The sequence below is a fragment of the Lampris incognitus genome, chromosome 16 (genome assembly GCF_029633865.1).
Source record: "Lampris incognitus isolate fLamInc1 chromosome 16, fLamInc1.hap2, whole genome shotgun sequence".
NCBI lineage: Eukaryota > Metazoa > Chordata > Actinopteri > Lampriformes > Lampridae > Lampris > Lampris incognitus.
The window spans coordinates 17,534,566-17,555,587 of NC_079226.1; the positions used below are offsets into that span (position 1 = coordinate 17,534,566).

Genomic DNA, 21,022 nt, shown 5'->3' on the forward strand with positions numbered 1-21,022 from the left:
GTAGAAGGCGCCATCTAAAAGGGATTGGAGACTGCAAGGTGGTGACAGGGGAGAACGTAGCTAGGCAGCATCGGATGGTGGTCTGTAGGATGACTTTGGAGACCAAGAAGAGGAAGCGAGTGAAGACACAGCCGAAGATCAAATGGTGGAAGTTGAAGAAGGAAGACTGTTGTGTGGAGTTCAGGCAGGAGTTAAGACAGGCACTGGGTGGTAGTGAAGAGTTGCCAGATGGCTGGACAACCACTGCAGAAATAGTGAGGGAGACAGCTAGGAAGGTACTTGGTGTGTCATCAGGACAGAGGAAGGAAGACAAGGAGACTTGGTGGTGGAATGAGGAAGTACAGCAAATTAAACAGAGGAAAAGGTTGGCAAAGAAGAAGTGGGATAGTCAGAGAGATGAAGAAAGTAGACAGGAGTACAAGGAGATGCAGCGTAAAGCAAAGAGAGAGGTGGCAAAGGCAAAGGAAAAGGCGTATGGTGAGTTGTATGACAGATTAGACACTAAGGAAGGAGAAAAGGACTTGTACCGATTGGCTAGACAGAGGGACCAAGCTGCAAAGGATGTGCAGCAAGTTAGGGCGATCAAGGATAGAGATGGAAATGTGCTGACAAGCGAGGAGAGTGTGCTAAGAAGGTGGAAGGAGTACTTTGAGGGGCTGATGAATGAAGAAAATGAGAGAGAGAGAAGGTTGGATGATGTGGGGATAGTGAATCAGGAAGTTCAGCGGATTAGCAAGGAGGAAGTGAGGGCAGCTATGAAGAGGATGAAGAGTGGAAAGGCAGTTGGTCCTGATGACATACCTGTGGAGGCATGGAGATGTTTAGGAGAGATGGCAGTGGAGTTTTTAACTAGATTGTTTAACACAATCCTGGAAAGTGAGAGGATGCCTGAGGAGTGGAGAAGAAGCATACTGGTACCGATTTTCAAGAACAAGGGCGATGTGCAGAACTGTAACAACTACAGAGGTATAAAGTTGATCAGCCACAGCATGAAGATTTGGGAAAGAGTAGTAGAAGCTAGGTTAAGAGGAGCGGTGACGATCAGCGAGCAGCAGTATGGTTTCATGCCACGAAAGAGCACCACAGATGCGATGTTTGCTTTGAGAATGTTGATTGAGAAGTATAGAGAAGGCCAGAAAGAGTTGCATTGTGTCTTTGTAGATTTAGAGAAAGCTTATGACAGAGTGCCGAGAGAGGAGGTGTGGTATTGTATGAGGAAGTCAGGAGTTGCAGAGAAGTATGTAGGAGTGGTGCAGGATACGTATGAGGGCAGTGTGACAATGGTGAGGTGTGCGGTTGGAATGACAGATGGGTTCAAGGTGGAGGTGGGATTACATCAAGGATCGGCTCTGAGCCCTTTCTTGTTTGCAATGGTGATGGACAGGTTGACGGACAAGATCAGACAGGAGTCTCCATGGACGATGATGTTCGCGGATGACATTGTGATCTGTAGTGAGAGTAGGGTGCAGGTTGAGGAGAGCCTGGAAAGGTGGAGGTATGCACTGGAGAGAAGAGGAATGAAAGTCAGTAGGAGCAAGACAGAATACCTATGCGTGAATGAGAGAGAGGACAGTGGAATGGTCAGGATGCAAGGAGTGGAGGTGACAAAGGCATTTGAGTTTAAATACTTGGGGTCAACTGTCCAAAGTAACGGGAAGTGCAGAAGAGAGGTGAAAAAGAGAGTGCAGGCAGGGTGGAGTGGGTGGAGAAGTGTGTCAGGAGTGATTTGCGACAGAAGGGTACCAGCAAGAGTTAAAGGGAAAGTTTACAAGATGGTTGTGAGACCAGCTATGTTATATGGTTTGGAGACAGTGGCACTGACGAAAAGACAGGAGGCGGAGCTGGAGGTGGCAGAGTTGAAGATGCTAAGATGTTCACTGGGAGTAACGAAGAAGGACAGGATTAGGAACGATTATATTAGAGGGACCGCTCAGGTTGGACAGTTTGGAGACAAAGCAAGAGAGGCAAGATTGAGATGGCTTGGACATGTGTGGAGGAGAGATGCTGAGTATATTGGGAGAAGGATGCTGAATATGGAGCTGCCAGGGAAGAGGAGAAGAGGAAGGCCAAAGAGGAGGTTTATGGATGTGGTGAGGGAAGACATGCAGGTGGCTGGTGTGACAGAGGAAGACGCAGAAGACAGGAAGAAATGGAAACGGATGATCCGCTGTGGCGACCCCTAACGGGAGCAGCCGAAAGTAGTAGTAGTAGTAGTAGTAGATAGATTTAGTATTTACATTACATTACATCCAGTAAATTTATCTAGGACAAAACCCCCAACTAGACTATGAGGAAATGTTTGCATATTTTATATGAGAAAAAAAATCTGTACATTTATTTAAATTGGCAGTTGAAGACTTTTTCCCTCTTCGTTGTCTGTCCGGTCTGAATGTGGGCACAGAGGGAGTTATTTGAAGCGTGCAGTATTTATTTCTTAACAGTGCCCCCCCCCCCAAAAAAACAAAAAAAACAAATAAAACAAAAACACGGCATTTCCAAAAAGAAAAGAAAAGAAGAAATTAAATAATCTGCCATGAAACGAAAGACGTAGAGCGTCACGGGGGACTACCGCAGCGGCGTTACCCGGCTGACAGCGAAGAGATTGTGACGTCACCGCGTCGTGAGGTACAGCAGCATGTGTGTGTGTGGGGGGGCGTGTGTGTGTGTGAGTGTGTGGGGGCGTTATTTAGAGTATCTCAGGCTATACAAGGACCCCAAGTCGTAGTCTCGTGGATGGACACAGACAGAGAAGAGAGCGCATGGCATTCCGCGATTGATTTTATTTTATTTTATTTTATTTTATTTTATTTTATTTGGCGGGGAGGGGGGAGGGGGTGTTTCTTTGACACATTCGTTGTATGACCACTTGAATACTTTCCTCTCCTTTAAAGCAGTAAAGAAATGGCCAGAGGAGAATGCGCCGAGCAATACGGGGCGAGCTTACTGCTGAGTGCGGACGGAGTCAGACCGGATACGGTAAGTGCGGACGTTTTGACAGAAGTACCGCTGATGTTTAGACCAACACGATTTGCGCCCGTGTTCCTGCCGCTGTCTCGCGCACTTCCCGGGGTCTCCCCATGGGGAGACCCCAGATGACACTCGAGAGATTTGACATCACACTCCGACGCCCACGAGGTTTGAATCTCACCCGGCTCGTTTTTAAAGGGACCGTGTTTCATACAGATGTGTAGCGCGCGTGCGTAACTGGAATAACGTTATGTATTCTGTTGTACTGCCGTTTATGCTACCGTTTTATTTTCTGCCATTGGCATAGATGTATGTGTGTTGCATTCTTCACGTTTTGCAATGTTATTGTCTTACAAACAACACGAGAGTTCTCCTGCAACCCCCACAAGTTGCAGATGAAGAGGTTTCTTCTGCTTAAGCCAGAGTGTGGTAGGCTTAGCGGTTTGGGTGAATAACGATGAGAGAAAGGTGATGGTCATCCTGGACATGATCGTTCCTAAAGTTGCCTGCCTGCTCATTGGACTCTGGGCATTGGCTGGATGTGGGCTGCAGAATGTGTTCAAAACACCTGAACATCCATCGACTGTTGGGTGCAAACAGGTCCAACCTGGAGTGTCACACTACCATCAACGTCCCATTGCCAGAGCCAACGGCTGCATTCACACCAGTCATAGCCCTACCGTTGTGGTGTGTATGTGAGGGTGACCTAACACACTCACACCAATTTCTAAGCTCAGCACTGGCCCAGACCGTGTCGTCATAGAGGATTTGTTACTAATCTAGCATTCTGAGCAGTGGGGTGAGCGGCTTGAGCCAATCTTTGTCCCTCGCTGTAGCAAGTTGTTTAACACAGCATCGATTATGGCGGAAGTATGAGTGAGAGGAATGACTGGAAATCAGAGACAAGTTGATGGGCACACACTTTCCCTCTGTACCAGAGAGGAGAGTCACTAAGGCATAGACCAGAGTATGTGCACAATACGTGCAATGCAGCACAATATACTGATGGAATTGAATTGAATTTGATCAGCTTAGTAAAACCTCCCGCATTTTTTTTACCTTTATGCTCTCAGAGTTTCAACATGGTTTTTCTCCCCAGACCACAAATATGAATGAAATCATACGCAGCTCACAGATCCCGTCCACTACAACACAAACTCCATCCTTACTCCTCCTGTCCTTCCCTCTCTTCCTTAGAAAAAACACCAGAAAAAGCGCCTATCGGTGTGCAGTAAGCTGTGTTATGCCATTGGCGGGGCGCCCTACCAGATCACCGGCAGTGCTCTGGGCTTCTTCCTCCAGATCTACCTATTGGATGTGGCCCAGGTGAGAGGCTGAGCATCACACATGGGAAAGACCAAAGCTATCTGGCCCTGGCTGGGCTTCCTGGCTCATGCCCGGAGAATGTGGGGGTTTTTTGGTTTTTGGTTTTTTTTGCTATCAAAGCCAGTGTTCTGGCACTGTGTAAGTGTTTGACAACTCCAGATCTCAGAGAGATGCATCCAACATGATGTAAAGTCACCTATGCTGTTGTGTCACTATCTTCCCAACCGCTGAACAAAAAAACATGGTCGATACCTCCAGCTTGGTCGGGCGTCCCGGAAGCCGGATATAGGTATGTTTCCTGGTCGCTGCAACTAGCGCCTCCTCTGGTCGGTCGGGGCGCCTGTTAAGGCGGGGAGGGGGAACTGGGAGGAATAGCGTGATCCTCCCACGCGCTACGTCCCCCTGGTGAAACTCCTCACTGTCAGGTGAAAAGAAGCGGCTGGCGACTCCACATGTATCGGAGGAGGCATGTGGTAGTCTGCAGCCCTCCCCCGGATTGGCAGAGGGGGTGGAGCAGCAACCGTGGCGGCTCGGGAGAATGGTGTAACCGGCCAAGCACAATTGGGGAGAAAAGGGGGGGTGGGGGAATAAAAAAATAAAAACATGGTCAAGCCTATATTGATATTGCAGTATCTGGTTGTTTTCTACAAGCCTGGTTGGCTGTAACTTCTGCTTCAAACTTGGTGCTGCTGGTGTTATTCTTCCCCATTTGGCTGCTAAAGGGAGGATGTAAAATGTTATGTGTTGTGCTTTTTCAATAACCCTCAAAACAAGCAGCTACAAAAGTGGTTGTGATGTGAATATTAATGCATTGGCTGTCGTCAGGCACACACCAGTGTCACGAAGTATGAAAAAGGACATTTGTCTGCATATCAATGCTGAGCATTGTAGCTGAAACTAAAAAAGGAAAAAGTCATTGACCGTTTACCATCACTGGAAAAAGGAAACATCCAAGATTAGTCATTACAACCAAATAATGCCAAAACGTTTAAGAGCATGAAAGAGGTTATTCATTTGGGAGTTGAGGGGAATTCACCAAGTAGGGGCTTTTTCCTTATCCTCTGTTTGTTTGGTTCAGAGCATGTAGTGATTCGGTTCGGCGCCTAAGCCTGCGCTCGCCTCGCATCCTCTGACGTCATCTCGGTAGCCTCCGACGTGTGGGAGCCAACGGAGTGCGTTAAGGCAGTCCCCCCCCCCCGCTGGTTTTCTTTGTCTCTCAATTAGTCGGTGTATTAGCAAGAGCCACTGTACAACTGGCTGTGCACCGTAGGGGCCTCAAGTAAAGCCTGCTCAGTCCGGTGAGGGGACTCACTTGAAGGCCACTTTGTTCTCACACAATTTACAGTAGTTTGACATGTGACCCCTGTGGCCTTCCAGGCACTTGGCATCAGGATGTCTCCAAATCCAAGGCATCGTCTCTCCCAGATGCAGTCCACCACCGATGCCTCGAGGAGGGCTGGAACAATTAGTCGATTAATGCAACAATGTGAAATTATTAAGTTATAGCTTTGGTAATCGATTTTACGGTTTAGTCGTACATGAAGTACCGCGCAGTTGCTGATAACAGCTTTTTCTGATTCATGCCCTTACAAAATGAAAACTGAAGGTGGTTTTTCTTTGGCTGCTGGTTAACCAAGTTAACTCGTTGGACTCGGGGAACTTGTGATGGGTGTTTTTCATTTGACATTTTACATACTTAATGATTAAATAGATTAATCACTCATGGAAAAAAAAGTCACAGCCTTAGTCTTGAGTCAGTGATGATTGGTATTTTCTTATATTGGTATATACGTAATTCCCCTTTCTTTTTATTTCTTTCTCTTCCTTGGTTTCTATTTCCCTCTCTCTCTCTCTCTCTCTCTCTCTCTCTCTCTCTCTCTCTCTCCATTTCTTCCTCGTAGTTGGATCCATTATACGCCTCTGTCATTCTGTTTGTGGGCAGGGCCTGGGATGCAGTGACAGATCCAACAGTGGGTTTCCTGGTGAGCCAGACCAAATGGACCCGTTTTGGCCGCATGATGCCCTGGTAGGTGTCTGATGTCACATGGTGGTGCATGTGTCTTGGGTAAAGTTTAAATGCTCATCTGATTTTTTTTGGGGGGGGGGGGATGAGTTTAGTGAATATTGGGAGAAGGATATTTCTGGGAAATACAGAGTAAAAGTTTCCAGCATGTGACAAAGTATTCGGTGAAATGTGAGCGGTAACCATGACAACAAGCTGGAGACGGGTAACGGTGAGGAGGGGAAATAGGAAAGAACAGGGCACAGCGGTGGTATTTGCGAGTTTTAATGTGCACAAAACCAAACCAGTGTAAAGTACACTTTGCGAAGCTGACAATACAAACGTCATCACAACAGAAACTGTGTTGTCAGTACAAAAGCAATGGTCTGTACTCAATTTCTCTCAATTCCTCTTTGCCTCCTCCCAGGTGCAAATGAGAAGAGAGATGAACCAGGCGGCTTTTGGCCCCTGCTGTCTCCATTAGAGATGGAATGGGATGTCCAGGTCGTTTTCTTTTTTGTGTCGCGTTGGTGAGTTGTGAAAGGTTTCGCGAGAGGCTTATGGAGCTCTGAGGCTCGGGGTCAAGCTGGCATGTTACCACGCTGCTAAGCTCAGTCATGGGTGCCAAAGGGCAGGGATAGTCAAGAAATGAAAATGACTCAAGTCCATGGAAAGAGTGCCAAAAAACTCCAGAGCTGAGTGAACATTAAGATACTTTCAGTAAAAGTGAAAGTCACCCAGTGTGATATTACTTGAGTACAAGTCTTAAAGTAACTTGTATTAAATGTACTTAAATATCAAAAGTAAAAGTACATATTTTTAATCCAGAAAAAGTGTCATCATCATCATCATTATTGAGTTTTATGAAGTCAATTTGGTTATGGGGGCAAGTCTCCCATTATGTAAGGTAATGTAGCGAACGCTCACAGACTCACACTTAGCCACTCATGGCAATTAACACATTGCATAACACATGATTTCTTAATATAGAAGAAACACAGAATGTTCAGTGTTTAAACTCACACACACGCCCATCATGATGTCTCTCTTGGTCATGCCTTTCTTTGGCAACTTTGAGGAACTCTGCTTAGTCAGTTCTCTTTCTGTCACGTGTCCTTGTTTTTTGTAAAAGCTAAAAATATGAAACTGAACTTCGCTTGTGAGGAATGACTTGTGTGAACCCGTAACATTGGGTTACACATGCATTATTTTCACTATATTTGATTAATAAGTCTGCACGTTGTCCATCTTGGGGGAGAGAGCCCTCTTCTGTTGCTCTCCCTGAGGTTTCTTCCCATTTTTTTTCCCATCCCGGTTAATTTTTTTTTTAGGGAGTTGTTCCTTAGCCGATGCGAGGGTCTAAGGACAGGATGTTGTGTTGCTGTAAAGGCCCTTGAGGCAAATATGTAAAGTAACGTGCATGGTTAAGTAGACACGTTGGCCCTTGGCTAACAGGTCGGACCCTTTAGTCGATTGGTTAACGTTGTCGCCTGTGGTGCGGAATACACGAGTTCGCGTCCCGGCTGTGACAGTCCGGCCGGGGACGCCGTTCCCAAAGGAAGGGGGCAATGTAGCGAATTCGGGGGGCAACCACAGGAACTGCCGTGGCCGGGACGCGAACCCGTATCGCCCGCACTGCGAGAGACATCGCTGACCACTCGACTAAAGGGTCCGACCTGTTAGCCAAGGGCCAACATGTCTACTTAACCATGCACGTTACAGTAATTTGTGATATGGGCTATACAAATAAAATTGCCTTGACTTGTATTCACCCCAACAGCTGTCTACTTACACTGCTGACTGTTAGTTGAATTAATCACTTGATTTCTTTCCCTGGACATTTTCTAAAAAAAAACACACACATGTTGTAGCAATAACAGTGTTTAGTTAAAGTGTATTGGAGTAAGAGTAGACATTTTATTTAGACAATACAGTATAATGAAGAAAAAGTCAACCATACATTTGAGTACAGGCAGTCCCCGGGTTACGAACGAGTTCCGTCTGTTCTTATGACAAATTTGTATGTAAGTCGGAACAGTTACGTACAGTTCACATTTGGCGTCAATTAGTCAAATGTTTCTTAGTTTAAAGTATATGTTTTACCTAAAACATCACAAATAATGCAGTAATAATAATAAATCTAACTAGAGTCAAGTATTTATCCCTGAGAGAGAGAGAATGTGTGTATAGATACAAACTCTTTGAAGAAACATTTCGTACATTTCAAACTCCCCACCTGCCACTGTCCCTGGAGCGGGTCGCGAGCGGCGTAGGCCAGCCGTTTGACGCTAGAAATGAGAGCCCGCTTGGGGCTCGCCTCCCCACCTCACTGGGTAAGTGAAAAAACAATGAGCGTTTCGTCTCTCTCTGAATGCTTTATTATCTCCACTTTCGTTTCAATCGTGATCATTTCCCTTCGGTGCATCACAAACCCTTGCATCAGATTTATGCTTTGAAGCCACAGTTACGAGGGTAAACACACAAAAAATTTAAGTCAAAACACAACGCACACAACAATGTTTACACGATCCGACTTAAAATGGTGACAACGGCATGGCATTGTTCTCCCTCGGGGGGACGAACCACCTAAAATGCTAGTGTTTTGAGTGTCGCGCAAAGTAGTCTGTCCGTTCGTTAGTACGAACCATTGTGTGTAACTCGATTTTTAAAAAATAGGCTTTACGGAGGTCGGTTCCTAAGTACGTGCGTTCGTAACCCGGGTACTACCTGTATTCAAGTAGAGTACAGATATGCATAAAAATACCGAAGTACAGTAATGACTGCTTTCTACAACACTATTACCTAAACCATCGAAAACTCACCATGTACCTCTGTGAAGTGTATATACATACCATAATATGAGTCTTTATCTGCTGTATACGTTGCACATAGTTTGATGAATTTCACCCAGAAATGTGTGGGTTATTGTACTGAATAGGCTTACTCTAACATGGTACCGCACACTGAAGAGATCAGGGTCAGAGTTTGGCCCTGGTGTTAGGTGGACCTAAAGCACCATGTAATAACAACCGCTGTTAATGAATATTATATGCTGATTGAGCTACACTATATGTAACATGGGGGAGACGGTGCAAACTACCCTGCATCCTGTCATACTTGAGAAAAAGCACAGACTTTAGCATAGAACATGAGAGAAAGTATAGATTTTAGCGCAGTAGAACATGAGAAAGCATAGACTTTAGCATAGAACATGAGAGAAAGCATAGACTTTAGCATAGAACGTGAGAGAAAGCACAGACTTTAGCATAGAACGTGAGCGAAAGCACAGACTTTAGCATAGAACGTAAGAGAAAGCATAGACTTTAGCGTAGAACATAAGAGAAAGCATAGACTTTAGCGTAGAACATGAGAGAAAGCATAGACTATAGCGCAGAACATGAGAGAAAGCACAGACTTTAGCGTAGAACATGAGAGAAAGCACAGACTTTAGCGTAGAACATGAGAGAAAGCACAGACTTTAGCGTAGAACATGAGAGAAAGCACAGACTTTAGCGTAGAACATGAGAGAAAGCATAGACTTTAGCGTAGAAGATGAGAGAAAGCATAGACTTTAGTGCAGAACATGAGAGAAAGCACAGACTTTAGTGTAGAAGATGAGAGAAAGCATAGACTTTAGCGCAGAAGAAGAGAGAAAGCACAGACTTTAGCGTAGAACATGAGAGAAAGCACAGACATTAGCATAGAACGTAAGAGAAAGCATAGACTTTAACTTAGAACATGAGGGAAAGCATAGACTTTAGCAAAGAATGTGAGGGAAAGCATAGACTTTAGCATAGAATGTGAGGGAAAGCATAGACTTTAGCATAGAATGTGAGGGAAAGCATAGACTTTAGCATAGAATGTGAGGGAAAGCATAGACTTTAGCATAGAATGTGAGGGAAAGCATAGACTTTAGCATAGAACATGAGAGAATATGAGCATAGACTCTCCTTCAAAACGGGAGTGTGACGCATCTTTTGTTGTTGTTGAATTTATCACAAGGGCAATCGGCTACACCATCTGAGGCCCATACCAACGTCTTTTCAGCTGAAAAGGGGTCAAAATAAAAAAGGTTTACTCCAACCCTTATAAGAGTTTGTATATAGTCATTAAATGGCCTTTGTGGTATTAGTAGTGGAGAACAAACATTGCCGTGGCAAATAATTTATTTTCATTTGCTCAGTGACAGGGATAAGCATTTTGAGCAGCATTTTCTCACAGGATATGAGTCATATCGTAAGAACCTGAGCACTTGTGGCAGACTGCTGGCTGTGGATCCGGCATGATCTGCGTGGTCTGTGTGTGTGTGTGGGGGGGGGGGGGGCAACTCCAGCTTCTCCTGCTACAATTGGTCCAACCCCCAACACACCATCAGTTTAGACCAATGGCATTGTGTGTGTGTGTGTGTGTGTGTGTGTGTGTGTGTGTGTGTGTGTGTTTATAGAGTGACAGTTTGGCAGGGGACTTTGCAGAATTGAGAGAGGTTACCGTGGGTCAAGGGGAAGCCTTATGCTTGGTTCCATGTCAATGAAATCATTGTTGGAAAGTAGCAATGTGACTAGCCCTCCGTGGTCTGTGTAGCTTTTAAGACAAAGCCAAACAACTGGCACTCATAACGCCTCCTGTCCGAGAGCAAGGACACAAAGATGTCTTAGAATTACACTTGGCCTGTGATATTTTTCTACATTTCGCCCTTGGTTTATTTAATGTATTTACATTTGTCAGAATGTGAATGCTATTATTTTTTTCCTGATTTTTCTTTTCCTCTATAAAAGAACAGCTTGTGTGTGCACGCTGATTTTTTTCCCCCTCAAGTTCATTTCCAATGGCTTGCTGACCTCCAAATGTAACTTGACTGTGCAGCCGCTGTGTAATCAGCCATGACATTAATGTGAGAAACTCAGCCAGTCGAAACGCAATCTGACCTCCTATTTCCAGATAAATGAACCTATTAGCTCCCATTAACCTGATTCAATCTGCCAAAAGAGAAACAGGAGCCACATTCTTATTCGAACCTGCGTCACACATGAGGTAGACGCTGGTGTAGCTATCCATGCTTGTGTGGCAATGTGTTGTGTACAATAAACAAGCACATCTATGGTTTACTAAGACGATCCTCCCTGCACTGAGGTTGAATTCCCAGCCTTTTAAGTCTGACAGATCAAAAGTAGTGCTGGCAAATATACGGACACAGACATTGTTGTGACATAGTTGTCATTTTTACAGCCTCTTTAGAAAGAAGTACAAATGGAATGAGTTCAGAGACCACAGCTCTTATCTTGTTGGTGTGGGTTGATGTTAGAGACAGCTGAAGGAAACAACCACTGTGCTATTTGCACAGAAATGTCTTGGGGAATATACGTATTTACCTCTTGATTGCCTACCCGGAGCGCCCATGTTTTTATCCTACATGAATTAGCCTGTTTTAAAACCAGCCGTGGATAGCTTTATCTCCAAGGGACACTTCAACAGGGGTTGGAATGATCTGGCGGGCAACAATGTGGTTGGATGAATCCCAATCTGCCCTGATCGCTAGCTTGCTCTGTTCATTTCACAGGAGCAATGCAAGGTCTCGAAAGTCTGACCTCTGCTTTCAGGGTATTCCGTTCGAAAGGTTGGTCAGAGGCCACAGAAAGCTGAAGAAAGGCCATTGCAATTCAGCCATTGAGTAATAGTCAGCATACATTGGGGTGAGAGTGAGGTGGGCCAGAATAGCTCCATTATAAGGCCAGCCCACCCTCCTCTCCTAGCACAGTTCAGACTGAGTCCGTTCAACACAAACTCAAACATGGCAGGATTAGGGGGATTATTCACAAAAGACCTGCTTAGAGAGCAGTAAAAAAAAAAAGAAAGTGACTGTAAGAAAATAAATATGAAAGGGGGGGTTAAGCTATAGTAACAGTTGGCACATTCATTAGACACGCTCTAGCAGAAAGTAAAGCCGGCACACTTTTTGAATAGAGTCCGATGAATGCAGTCCCTGGTGTGCAGGCTTCCTTCTGTGACATGCCAAGCCTAGCACCACTACTCACCATCAGACTAACTACCAAACTGAAAGTTACACAAAGTCTGCCAGTGAAGGGGGAGGATGAAATTACATATGCATGCTGTAGCAACTCTCTTTGAGAGCATCGGGATGCTCCCAGTGCAGAGTGAACCCCATGGACCATCTTTCGGTGATCATGTTGATTCAAAAGTAACGTCCTCAGTCCCTAAACAGACGAACGTTTATTTTGATGCTACACAGACTGAGTAGCCCCATATGCAGAGTTTGCAGACACATTCACACATGTATCCGACACACTAAAATGCTGTTCAGAGCTGTTTTTCATTCTTGGTGTCCTCTAAATGATCTTTTCCTACTGTCTCCAAAGGATACTGCTATCTACTCCCTTCGCGGTGCTGAGCTACTTCCTCATCTGGTATGTTCCTTCAGTGGAACAGGGGAAGGTCCTCTGGTACCTGATCTTCTATTGCCTCTTCCAGTCAATGCAAACGGTCAGTGGCCTACATTATGCCTGTACTCTCCATTGCTAAACACAAACAGCTAGCTCACTGTGGTGTGTGTGTTGGCAGTGCTTCCACGTGCCCTACTCGGCCCTCACCATGTTCATCAGCTCGGCTCAGAGCGAGAGGGACTCTGCCACCGCCTACCGTAAGCGAACCTCTCCCTGTCAATGAAAACCTTTTCATTAAAGTTGCTCCTCAACTACTGATTACCCCCACCTCCATTCTTCTCAGGTATGACAGTGGAAGTGCTGGGCACAGTGGTTGGTACAGCCATCCAGGGGCAGATAGTCGGTGGGGCCATTGCCCCCTGTGTCCCAACCGAGTTCAACGTGTTTGACAACGGAACCTTGTCCCAAATTGGGTCCGAGGTCAACGTGTCCTACAAATCACTGGAGCAGACGGTGAGCATTAAGAGTATTATGGGTTGTGTCATCTAAGAGATAAATATTGCACAATATCGCCCTATAAAGCCTAAATGCCTAAGAAAACACAGACACAGGATACAAGATTAAATTTCTAAATTTCTCTCATTGCTTGGTTTGATTAAGGAGACCCTTGCTATGTGTGTGTTTCTGTGACTGCTAACACCGTTTAACCCATGTCTCTTGCAGAAAAGGGCTTACTTGATTGCCTCTGGAGTCATCTCCACCATCTATGTGCTCTGTGCTGCCATCTTGTTTATGGGTGTGAGGGAGCAAGAAGGTGCGAATTCATGAACTATAACAGGATCGGTTTCCTTTTATGAACCTTATCTTTTAAAAACAATTATATCAGTTTCTACTAACACTGGGATCCTAGTTCGAATCCTCATGTTACCTCTGGCCTAGTCAGGCGTCCCTACAGACAATTAATTGTCTGCAGGTGGGAAGCCAGATGTGGCTATGTGTCCTGGTCGCTACACTAGTGCCTCCTCTGGTCGGTTGGGGCGCCTTTTTGGGGGAAAGGGGGAACTGGGGGGAATAGCGTAATCCTCCAACATGCTATGTCCCCCTGGCAAAACTCCTCACTGTCAGGTGAAAGAAGTGGCTGGCAACTCCATATGTATCGGAGGAAGCATGTGGTAGTCTGCAGCCCTCCCCGGATCAGTAAAGGGAGTGGAGCAGCGACTGGGACTGCTCGGAAGAGTGGGGTAATTGGCCGGGTATAATTTTTTGGGGGGGGGGGGGTTAAAAAAAACAATTATATCAGTTTCTATCATTTTCTCTGTCACTGTCACATTTTTGAAATTCTTAAGAATACAAAATAGCATGATTGCCAATGACAGTGTTGCCCAGTCATGTGCCATGGAGGGCCACATGAATGTAGGTTTTCATTTTAACCCAACACTACACCATCTGATTTCCTTGATTAACCCACCTTCAATTAGACAGGCGAGGACTTATCAGTGAAATCAGCAGATGTGGTGTTGGGTTGAAATTAAAACCTGCATGCACACGGCCCTCCATGGCACATAATTGGGCACTGCCAGTCAATGATCATTTGTACTATTCTATATTTTTTTTATTCCTTCAAGTATTTTGCGGATATCTGGAACAGTGGGCGATGATGTAAATTTATGTTGTTTTCCTTTTCTTCCATGTTGGGGGTTTTAGAGAAGCGATGTTCAAAGACGAAGCCCATCACCTTCTGTCAGGGCCTGAAGCTGGTGATGGGTCATGGCCCATATGTCAAACTGGTCATGGGCTTCCTCTTCACCTCTCTGGCCTTCATGGTAAGAGATTCAGTTTCTTGTTCTGTTTTGTACTGTACATTACGAGTATTATTTTTTCTAAATTCACATTTTTCGGAGAGCGAGGTCAATCGTTTTATTTAAATTGTGTGTAATTCCTCTATCTTTGACAGCTACTAGAGGGCAACTTTGCCCTTTTCATCACATATGCCCTCGGCCATAGAAACGACTTCCAGAATATTCTCTTGGTCATTATGGTGAGTTGGTTTTCCACTTAGCAACTCACTACCCACTGTTACAAAGACCAGCAAATGAAAAGTCCCAAACATGTGAAAAAGATTAAAAAAATTTAAAAATTAAAAAAAACCAGCAGACATTTTCACACCACTTCCCCTCAAAACAATAAACCCGTACCATCATTGTCAGTGAACGTCAGATTCTCCCTCCGGTACTGTAAACTTTCAGGACGTACAGGGTTTTTTTCCTGTAAGTATCTAAGCGGCTTGCCTCACATGATGAGATGCCACGACTGTGGGAGTGAAAGAACAGATTTGCCAGGGTAAGAGGAGGTGTTGTCTGGGTCACTGGGAACCTGTCCCCTGCTCACACACTGGCTCCAGCATATCAGCAGATCTACGGAGAGACAGGCACACAGTGGAGCATTTGTTGCCAAAACTATCGCTGGTCTTTTTTTTTATTATTATTCCATTGCTCTCTCACTATTTTCTGCTTTTCGTTGCCTTTCCCTCTTCGAAAGAAGACATGAGGACAAGGAGAAGTTTTCCATTTTTGGACTGTTACATGCTGTTTTTGCCAAACCCTCAGTGGCAGGCCTGTATGGTCCTTTGATACACGGGTTGACTTTGTCTCCCCAAGAGGTCAAAGGTTGTCCACAGGCTCTCAGGATTATTAAGTTTCCACATCATACAAATGCATTGTGGCCTCGTCCCATGACCTCTTCCTTCACTGGTCAGTGTGGCCTTTCTGGTTCCCATATATTCCACCACTATCAAGGTCAACCTAGTGCTGTGTTCTCTTGCATATCATGACCTCCTTCTTATGAGAAGTAGTTTTTTTAAAGCTTGCATAACAATGAATGAAACAATATTTCTTACCTTCTGTTTTGTATCCTTTCCAGTTATCGGGAACGCTGTCGATTCCATTTTGGCAGTGGTTCTTGACTCGATTTGGAAAGAAGACTGCAGTGTACATTGGCATCACGGTTGGTAGAGTACACTAGCTAAAGCACATATGTACATATAGCATATATATATGTAAGTGTGGAATAGATTATCCCAAGTTATGGCCTCTTGTCCCTCCACAGTGGGCAGTGCCCTTCATGATCCTGATCATTTCCATCAAGAGCAATTTGATTATTTCCTACATGGTCTCTGTGGCAGCAGGTGTGAGTGTGGCAGCTGCTTTCCTACTACCTTGGTGAGCCTTAATTCATCTTCAGATCCGTCCTTGTTTCCCTCATTCTTTTACCTGTCAGTCTGTACATGTCAGATGCACCAGTCGTTGCTTGTGTTTCCATTCCTGTGTCGTCAATGCCACCTCAGGTCAATGCTTCCAGATGTGGTGGATGACTTCAAGGTGAAGAATCCAGACATCCGCGGCCATGAGGCCATCTTCTACTCCTTCTATGTCTTCTTCACTAAGTTTGCATCTGGAGTATCCTTGGGCATCTCTACCCTCAGTTTGGAGTGAGTCATTTCACCAGTTGTTGAATTTCACAGTCATTTATCCAAGGAAAATGGCAGCTTTGTCCAGTGAAAGTTGAATCTCTATTCTATTTAAACAGTGTGATGGAGTGAAGTCTGAACCAGCTACCCTGAATTAGCTTTATTAGCTTGTGGTAGATTAAATGGCATCCACACCCCAAACAAAGACACACCAGGGGCAGGGAGATGGTAAGACATGGAGATGTGGCAGCTGGTCCACACACCACTCCACCACATACACTCACCGGCCACTTTATTAGGCACAGCTGTCCAACTGCTCATTAACGCAAATTTCTAATCAGCCAATCACATGGCAGCAACTCAATGCATTTAGGCATGTAGACATGGTCAAGACGATCTGCTGCAGTTCAAACCGAGCATCAGAATGGGGAAGAAAGGTGATTTAAGTGACTTTGAACGTGGCATGGTTGTTGGTGCCAGACGGGCTGGTCTGAGTATTTCAGAAACTGCTGATCTACTGGGATTTTCACGCACAACAATCTCTAGGGTTTACAGAGAATGGTCCGAAAAAGAGAAAATATCCAGTGAGCGGCAGTTCTGTGGGCGAAAATGCCTTGTTGATGCCAGAGGTCAGAGGAGAATGGCCAGACTGGTTCGAGCTGATAGAAAGGCAACAGTAACTCAAATAACCACTCATTACAACCGAGGTATGCAGAAGAGCATCTCTGAACGCACAACACGTCGAACCTTGAGGCAGATGGGCTACAGCAGCAGAAGACCACACCGGGCGCCACTCCTGTCAGCTAAGAACAGGAAACTGAGGCTACAATTCGCACAGGCTCACCAAAATTGGACAATAGAAGATTGGAAAAACGTTGCCTGGTCTGATGAGTCTCGATTTCTGCTGCAACATTCGGATGGTAGGGTCAGAATTTGGCGTCAACAACATGAAAGCATGGATCCATCCTGCCTCGTATCAACGGTTCAGGCTGGTGGTGGTGGTGTAATGGTGTGGGGGATATTTTCTTGGCACACTTTGGGCCCCTTAGTACCAATTGAGCATCGTGTCAACGCCACAGCCTACCTGAGTATTGTTGCTGACCATGTCCATCCCTTTATGACCACAGTGTTCCCATCTTCTGATGGCTACTTCCAGCAGGATAACGCACCATGTCATAAAGTTCGAATCATCTCAGACTGGTTTCTTGAACATGACAATGAGTTCACTGTACTCAAATGGCCTCCACAGTCACCAGATCTCAATCCAATAGAGCACCTTTGGGATGTGGTGGACCGGGAGATTCGCATCATGGATGTGCAGCCGACAAATCTGCAGCAACTGCATGATGCTATCATGTCAATATGGACCAAACTCTCTGAGGAATGTTTCCAGTACCTTGTTGAATCTATGCCACGAAGGATTAAGGCAGTTCTGAAGGCAAAAGGGGGTCCAACCCGGTACTAGCAAGGTGTACCTAATAAAGTGGCCAGTAAACGATCTGTGCCTCTCAGATAAATTCTTAGACCTTAAGAGAACCATATCCTAAACCTCTCTCGTTCTCTTCCTCCAGCTCACTATCCGCACCATCATAAAACAGAAAATATCTCACAATTTCTTCTTTAGAACTTGATTGAGGGAGTATACCGCTCTATAGAATCAATGTATAAGAATTGCTTCATATTTGTAATCCAGCAGTCCAGTGGTCAACAATACCAACTCGTTATCAAACCAAACTGTACTCCCATTGACTCCCCCCCTTTCTTTGCATTTTTGTGCAGCTTTGCCGGGTACATAACCAGAGGCTGCACACAACCGGAGGCTGTCATTTTAACCCTAAAGGTACTCGTCTCTCCTGTGCCAGTGGCTTTTATCGCTCTGGGACTGTTGATATTCAAGACCTACCCCATCAACGAGGAGAAGCGGGAAAGCAACTGCAAACTGTTGCAGGAGATACTGTAAGTGGTGCCAAATACACACAAAAAACTTTGAAACACACACACACACACACACACACACACACACACACACACATATAGTACATAAACACAGAAGATTACGCTTGATTTGGTGTAACTAAATGAGACCATACACTTAGCACAGCAGGACTCGTGCATTATAAGAGCTGTCTCCTCCACTAAGCAGGCTACTAAGCATACCATGGAGGTAGGAAGTCTGGTGGCCAGTAGCTTCACTCTGAGACACTACATTTGGTTCCACTTTGGAAACGGATTGTGGAATCCCAAAACAATATTTTCTGCTCTGTCAGTGTTACTTATAATCTGGCCAGTGTCTGTAAACTAAGTCCTTTTGTGTGTGAATTCTGGCTGTTCTCCCATCATTAAACAGGGACATTGAACGGGATTCCGACGTAGATTCTGCAGAGCATGGCAGTGTTGTGTAGGAGTCTGAGACAGAAGAGAAGCCAGTCCTAACAGCCTCTACTGTTGGGAGGATTTGCTCAGGCTGTCAGGAGGGACAAGACCACCAGGGAGACTGGACAAGGCCTTGTGTGTTTTTTTTTTGGGGTTTGCCAGACTAACAGAGGAGAGACCACGGACCACTCTGTGGCCCTCTGCACTGAGGCCACAAGAATATATCAAGCCTTCCCCACTGCATCACAAAGGGTAACAGGGCCCTCTAGTGGACAGCTAAAGTTAGCAAGTTTGCAACCCGAGTCTCTTCTGATAGCCTTCATCTGTGGTTTCTGTATTTTTTGTTGTTTTTTTATAAGACTGGACATTTACACATGCTATATAATAATGGAATGTGATGTAGTCTAAACCAACAAGACCAACTGGCAAAGCTGTACTTTTTCTAGACTTTTCATTCAGGGATGATCCTCTGGGGGGAATGTCCATTGAATGCCCCTTTTTAGGGCACATCAGCAACTATTCCATCTATTTTGGAGTTGTATAAAGCTATGTCAATGTTATGCTTATTACAGATTTGCGTTGCTGCCATTATTTGTGAATGAGACAAAACTACAGTAAAGGCAGTAAGGATACTGAAGATTGTGTCTGGGAAAGGTAAAGGGTCTTTTTAGCACCACTAATTGAGTTCTGGTGTTTCTAGGTAAAATACTGTTCTGCCTTACAAGCACATGTATTATAGTTCTGTAGTTGCAATGAAATTTTCTATTGAGCTTGTTTTCACTTATATTCTGTATTTGGTTGATGGTTTTCCTTATGCAAAACAAAAAGGGTTTCCTTGGATGTAAGCATCGTCGGGGAAGTGCTTTAAAAACATGATAATCTAGCTTCATCAATGTTGACAGCCATTTCTACATGCTAATATCTTTTGCCTTGGCACAGTGGTCCACACTTTCATGCATAACTTCAACTGAAAGCACTATGTTCACTTTCTAAGGTAAGGGAGATGTTTTAGCTAACTATTTATCTTAAGAAATCACTCAATCCGAGGGACTATCATTTGTCTACAAAACGTTGAATGGTACAAAGTCCAGAATATTTGTAACATGAATTTATGAAGTTAGTCACAGTTGTGTAAATATCGGGATGAGAAGCGCAGTTTGGTTTTTTTGTAAAGACGGCATAAAAGATAGGCTGTGTGTGTGTGTGTGTGTGTGTGTGTGTGTGTGTGTGTGTGTGTGTGTGTGTGTGTGTGTGTGTGTGTGTGTGTGTGTGTGTGTGCGTGCTTAGGCAATCTATGACTGGACCTACATGAGTAATTGTCAGGTACCAGGGGAAACTTAAAGCATTATCAGAATAGCGATGACGTAATCTGCATCAGCCAATTTTGTAAATGGGCTGATTTTTCTCCATTTCTTTCTCCAGTATCAGTTTTACATTCTTAATTTTTCAAACCCTTAACAATATGACCCAGACCCAAGCCGAGTTTACTATCATTAGACATATCAGGACCTCTGCCCCACTTCAGATAGCATTATTTAAGTGCAGTCATCTGTCAAACCAAGTTCTTAAATCACTGAACTACAACACGTCTTTAAATCAAATATCCACAGTCATTTTTACTGCCTGTGACAAAGCACTTAATTTATATGCCCCACTTGTGTATTTTGCAACTGCTGTTTATAATGTAAATTGTAAATATTTATTAACCCACAACGAGACAATGATCAGTTTTATGTTGAAGAACATGGCAAATTGTGCAGTAATTTGACTTGTCAATAAAGCCAAGCAAAAAGAGAAAATCACTATTGATTTCGCTGCTGGAGCAACACACTACAGCTGCAGAATCAGGCTGCAACATGTCAGTAATGTCCAACAGCTAAAAGTCTAGGGCCTGATAACGATCAGGGGCAAGGCTGTTTTCAAGCTTCTTTTTTTTTGTGTACTGGGCTACTGATGTACTGAGAATTTTCCCATTTCTAGGAATTTGTCTTTGCGATGTTCATACAGAAACACTGACATAAACATGGTAAAATAGTAAATGGATACAGACTGATGTAATGATACAAGGACCTCACATCCATTGCATGGGAACACTGCATCACTCTGCACGAATACAAATGAGGAGTTGTCTGATGGGTTTGTGATTTTATCCGACCTTTATAATAGACAAGAGGTCAGTCGAGGCTGTTTGTTGTTTCATTCATTCAACTACCAAAAGTGTTGGGCTGAACGATATATCGTTTCAGGATCCCCATCGCAATAAATGGTCACATTGCAAAGGATGCATTGTGAAGCAAAGTGGGCCCATCAGTCTCAGCCATGTAAAACTTACTGCTCGATGGAACACGAAATCTAGCAATGTCCACTTTTTATGACCAATCTTGAAGGAAAATATTCTAGTGTAGGGGCGTCCGGGTAGCGGTCTAGTCCGTCACCGGTTCGAATCCCCACGTTACCTGGGGCTTAGTCGGGCGTCCCTACAGACACAAT

General features: G+C 44.6%; 1 protein-coding gene across 2 annotated transcripts; it reads left to right on the plus strand.

Moving 5' to 3' along the window:
* Positions 1–2,789: 2,789 nt before the first annotated feature.
* Positions 2,790–20,577, plus strand: LOC130126223 (sodium-dependent lysophosphatidylcholine symporter 1-B-like). Of its 2 annotated transcripts, XM_056295634.1 has the most exons (14): positions 2,790–2,976; positions 4,165–4,293; positions 6,195–6,319; positions 12,670–12,793; positions 12,872–12,950; positions 13,037–13,206; positions 13,417–13,507; positions 14,398–14,516; positions 14,648–14,731; positions 15,613–15,696; positions 15,799–15,911; positions 16,037–16,180; positions 17,939–18,115; positions 18,507–20,575. In XM_056295634.1, exons 1-14 carry the CDS (start codon positions 2,902–2,904, stop codon positions 18,559–18,561), a joined length of 1,569 nt encoding a protein of 522 aa, XP_056151609.1. In that variant the 5' UTR covers positions 2,790–2,901; the 3' UTR covers positions 18,562–20,575. The 2 variants fall into 2 exon arrangements, with proteins under 2 accessions (XP_056151609.1, XP_056151610.1); XM_056295635.1 differs by lacking the exon at positions 4,165–4,293 and having other exon boundaries at positions 18,507–20,577.
* The last annotated feature ends 445 nt before the right edge of the window (positions 20,578–21,022 follow it).

Coding starts and splice junctions, on each gene's coding strand:
- LOC130126223 (XM_056295634.1), top strand. CDS start 2,902: ATGGCCAGAGGAGAATGCGCCGAGCAATACGGGGCGAGCTTACTGCTG. Junction 2,977..4,164: donor ACGGAGTCAGACCGGATACG/GTAAGTGCGGAC, acceptor TCTCTTCCTTAG/AAAAAACACCAGAAAAAGCG. Junction 12,951..13,036: donor GGACTCTGCCACCGCCTACC/GTAAGCGAACCT, acceptor CATTCTTCTCAG/GTATGACAGTGGAAGTGCTG.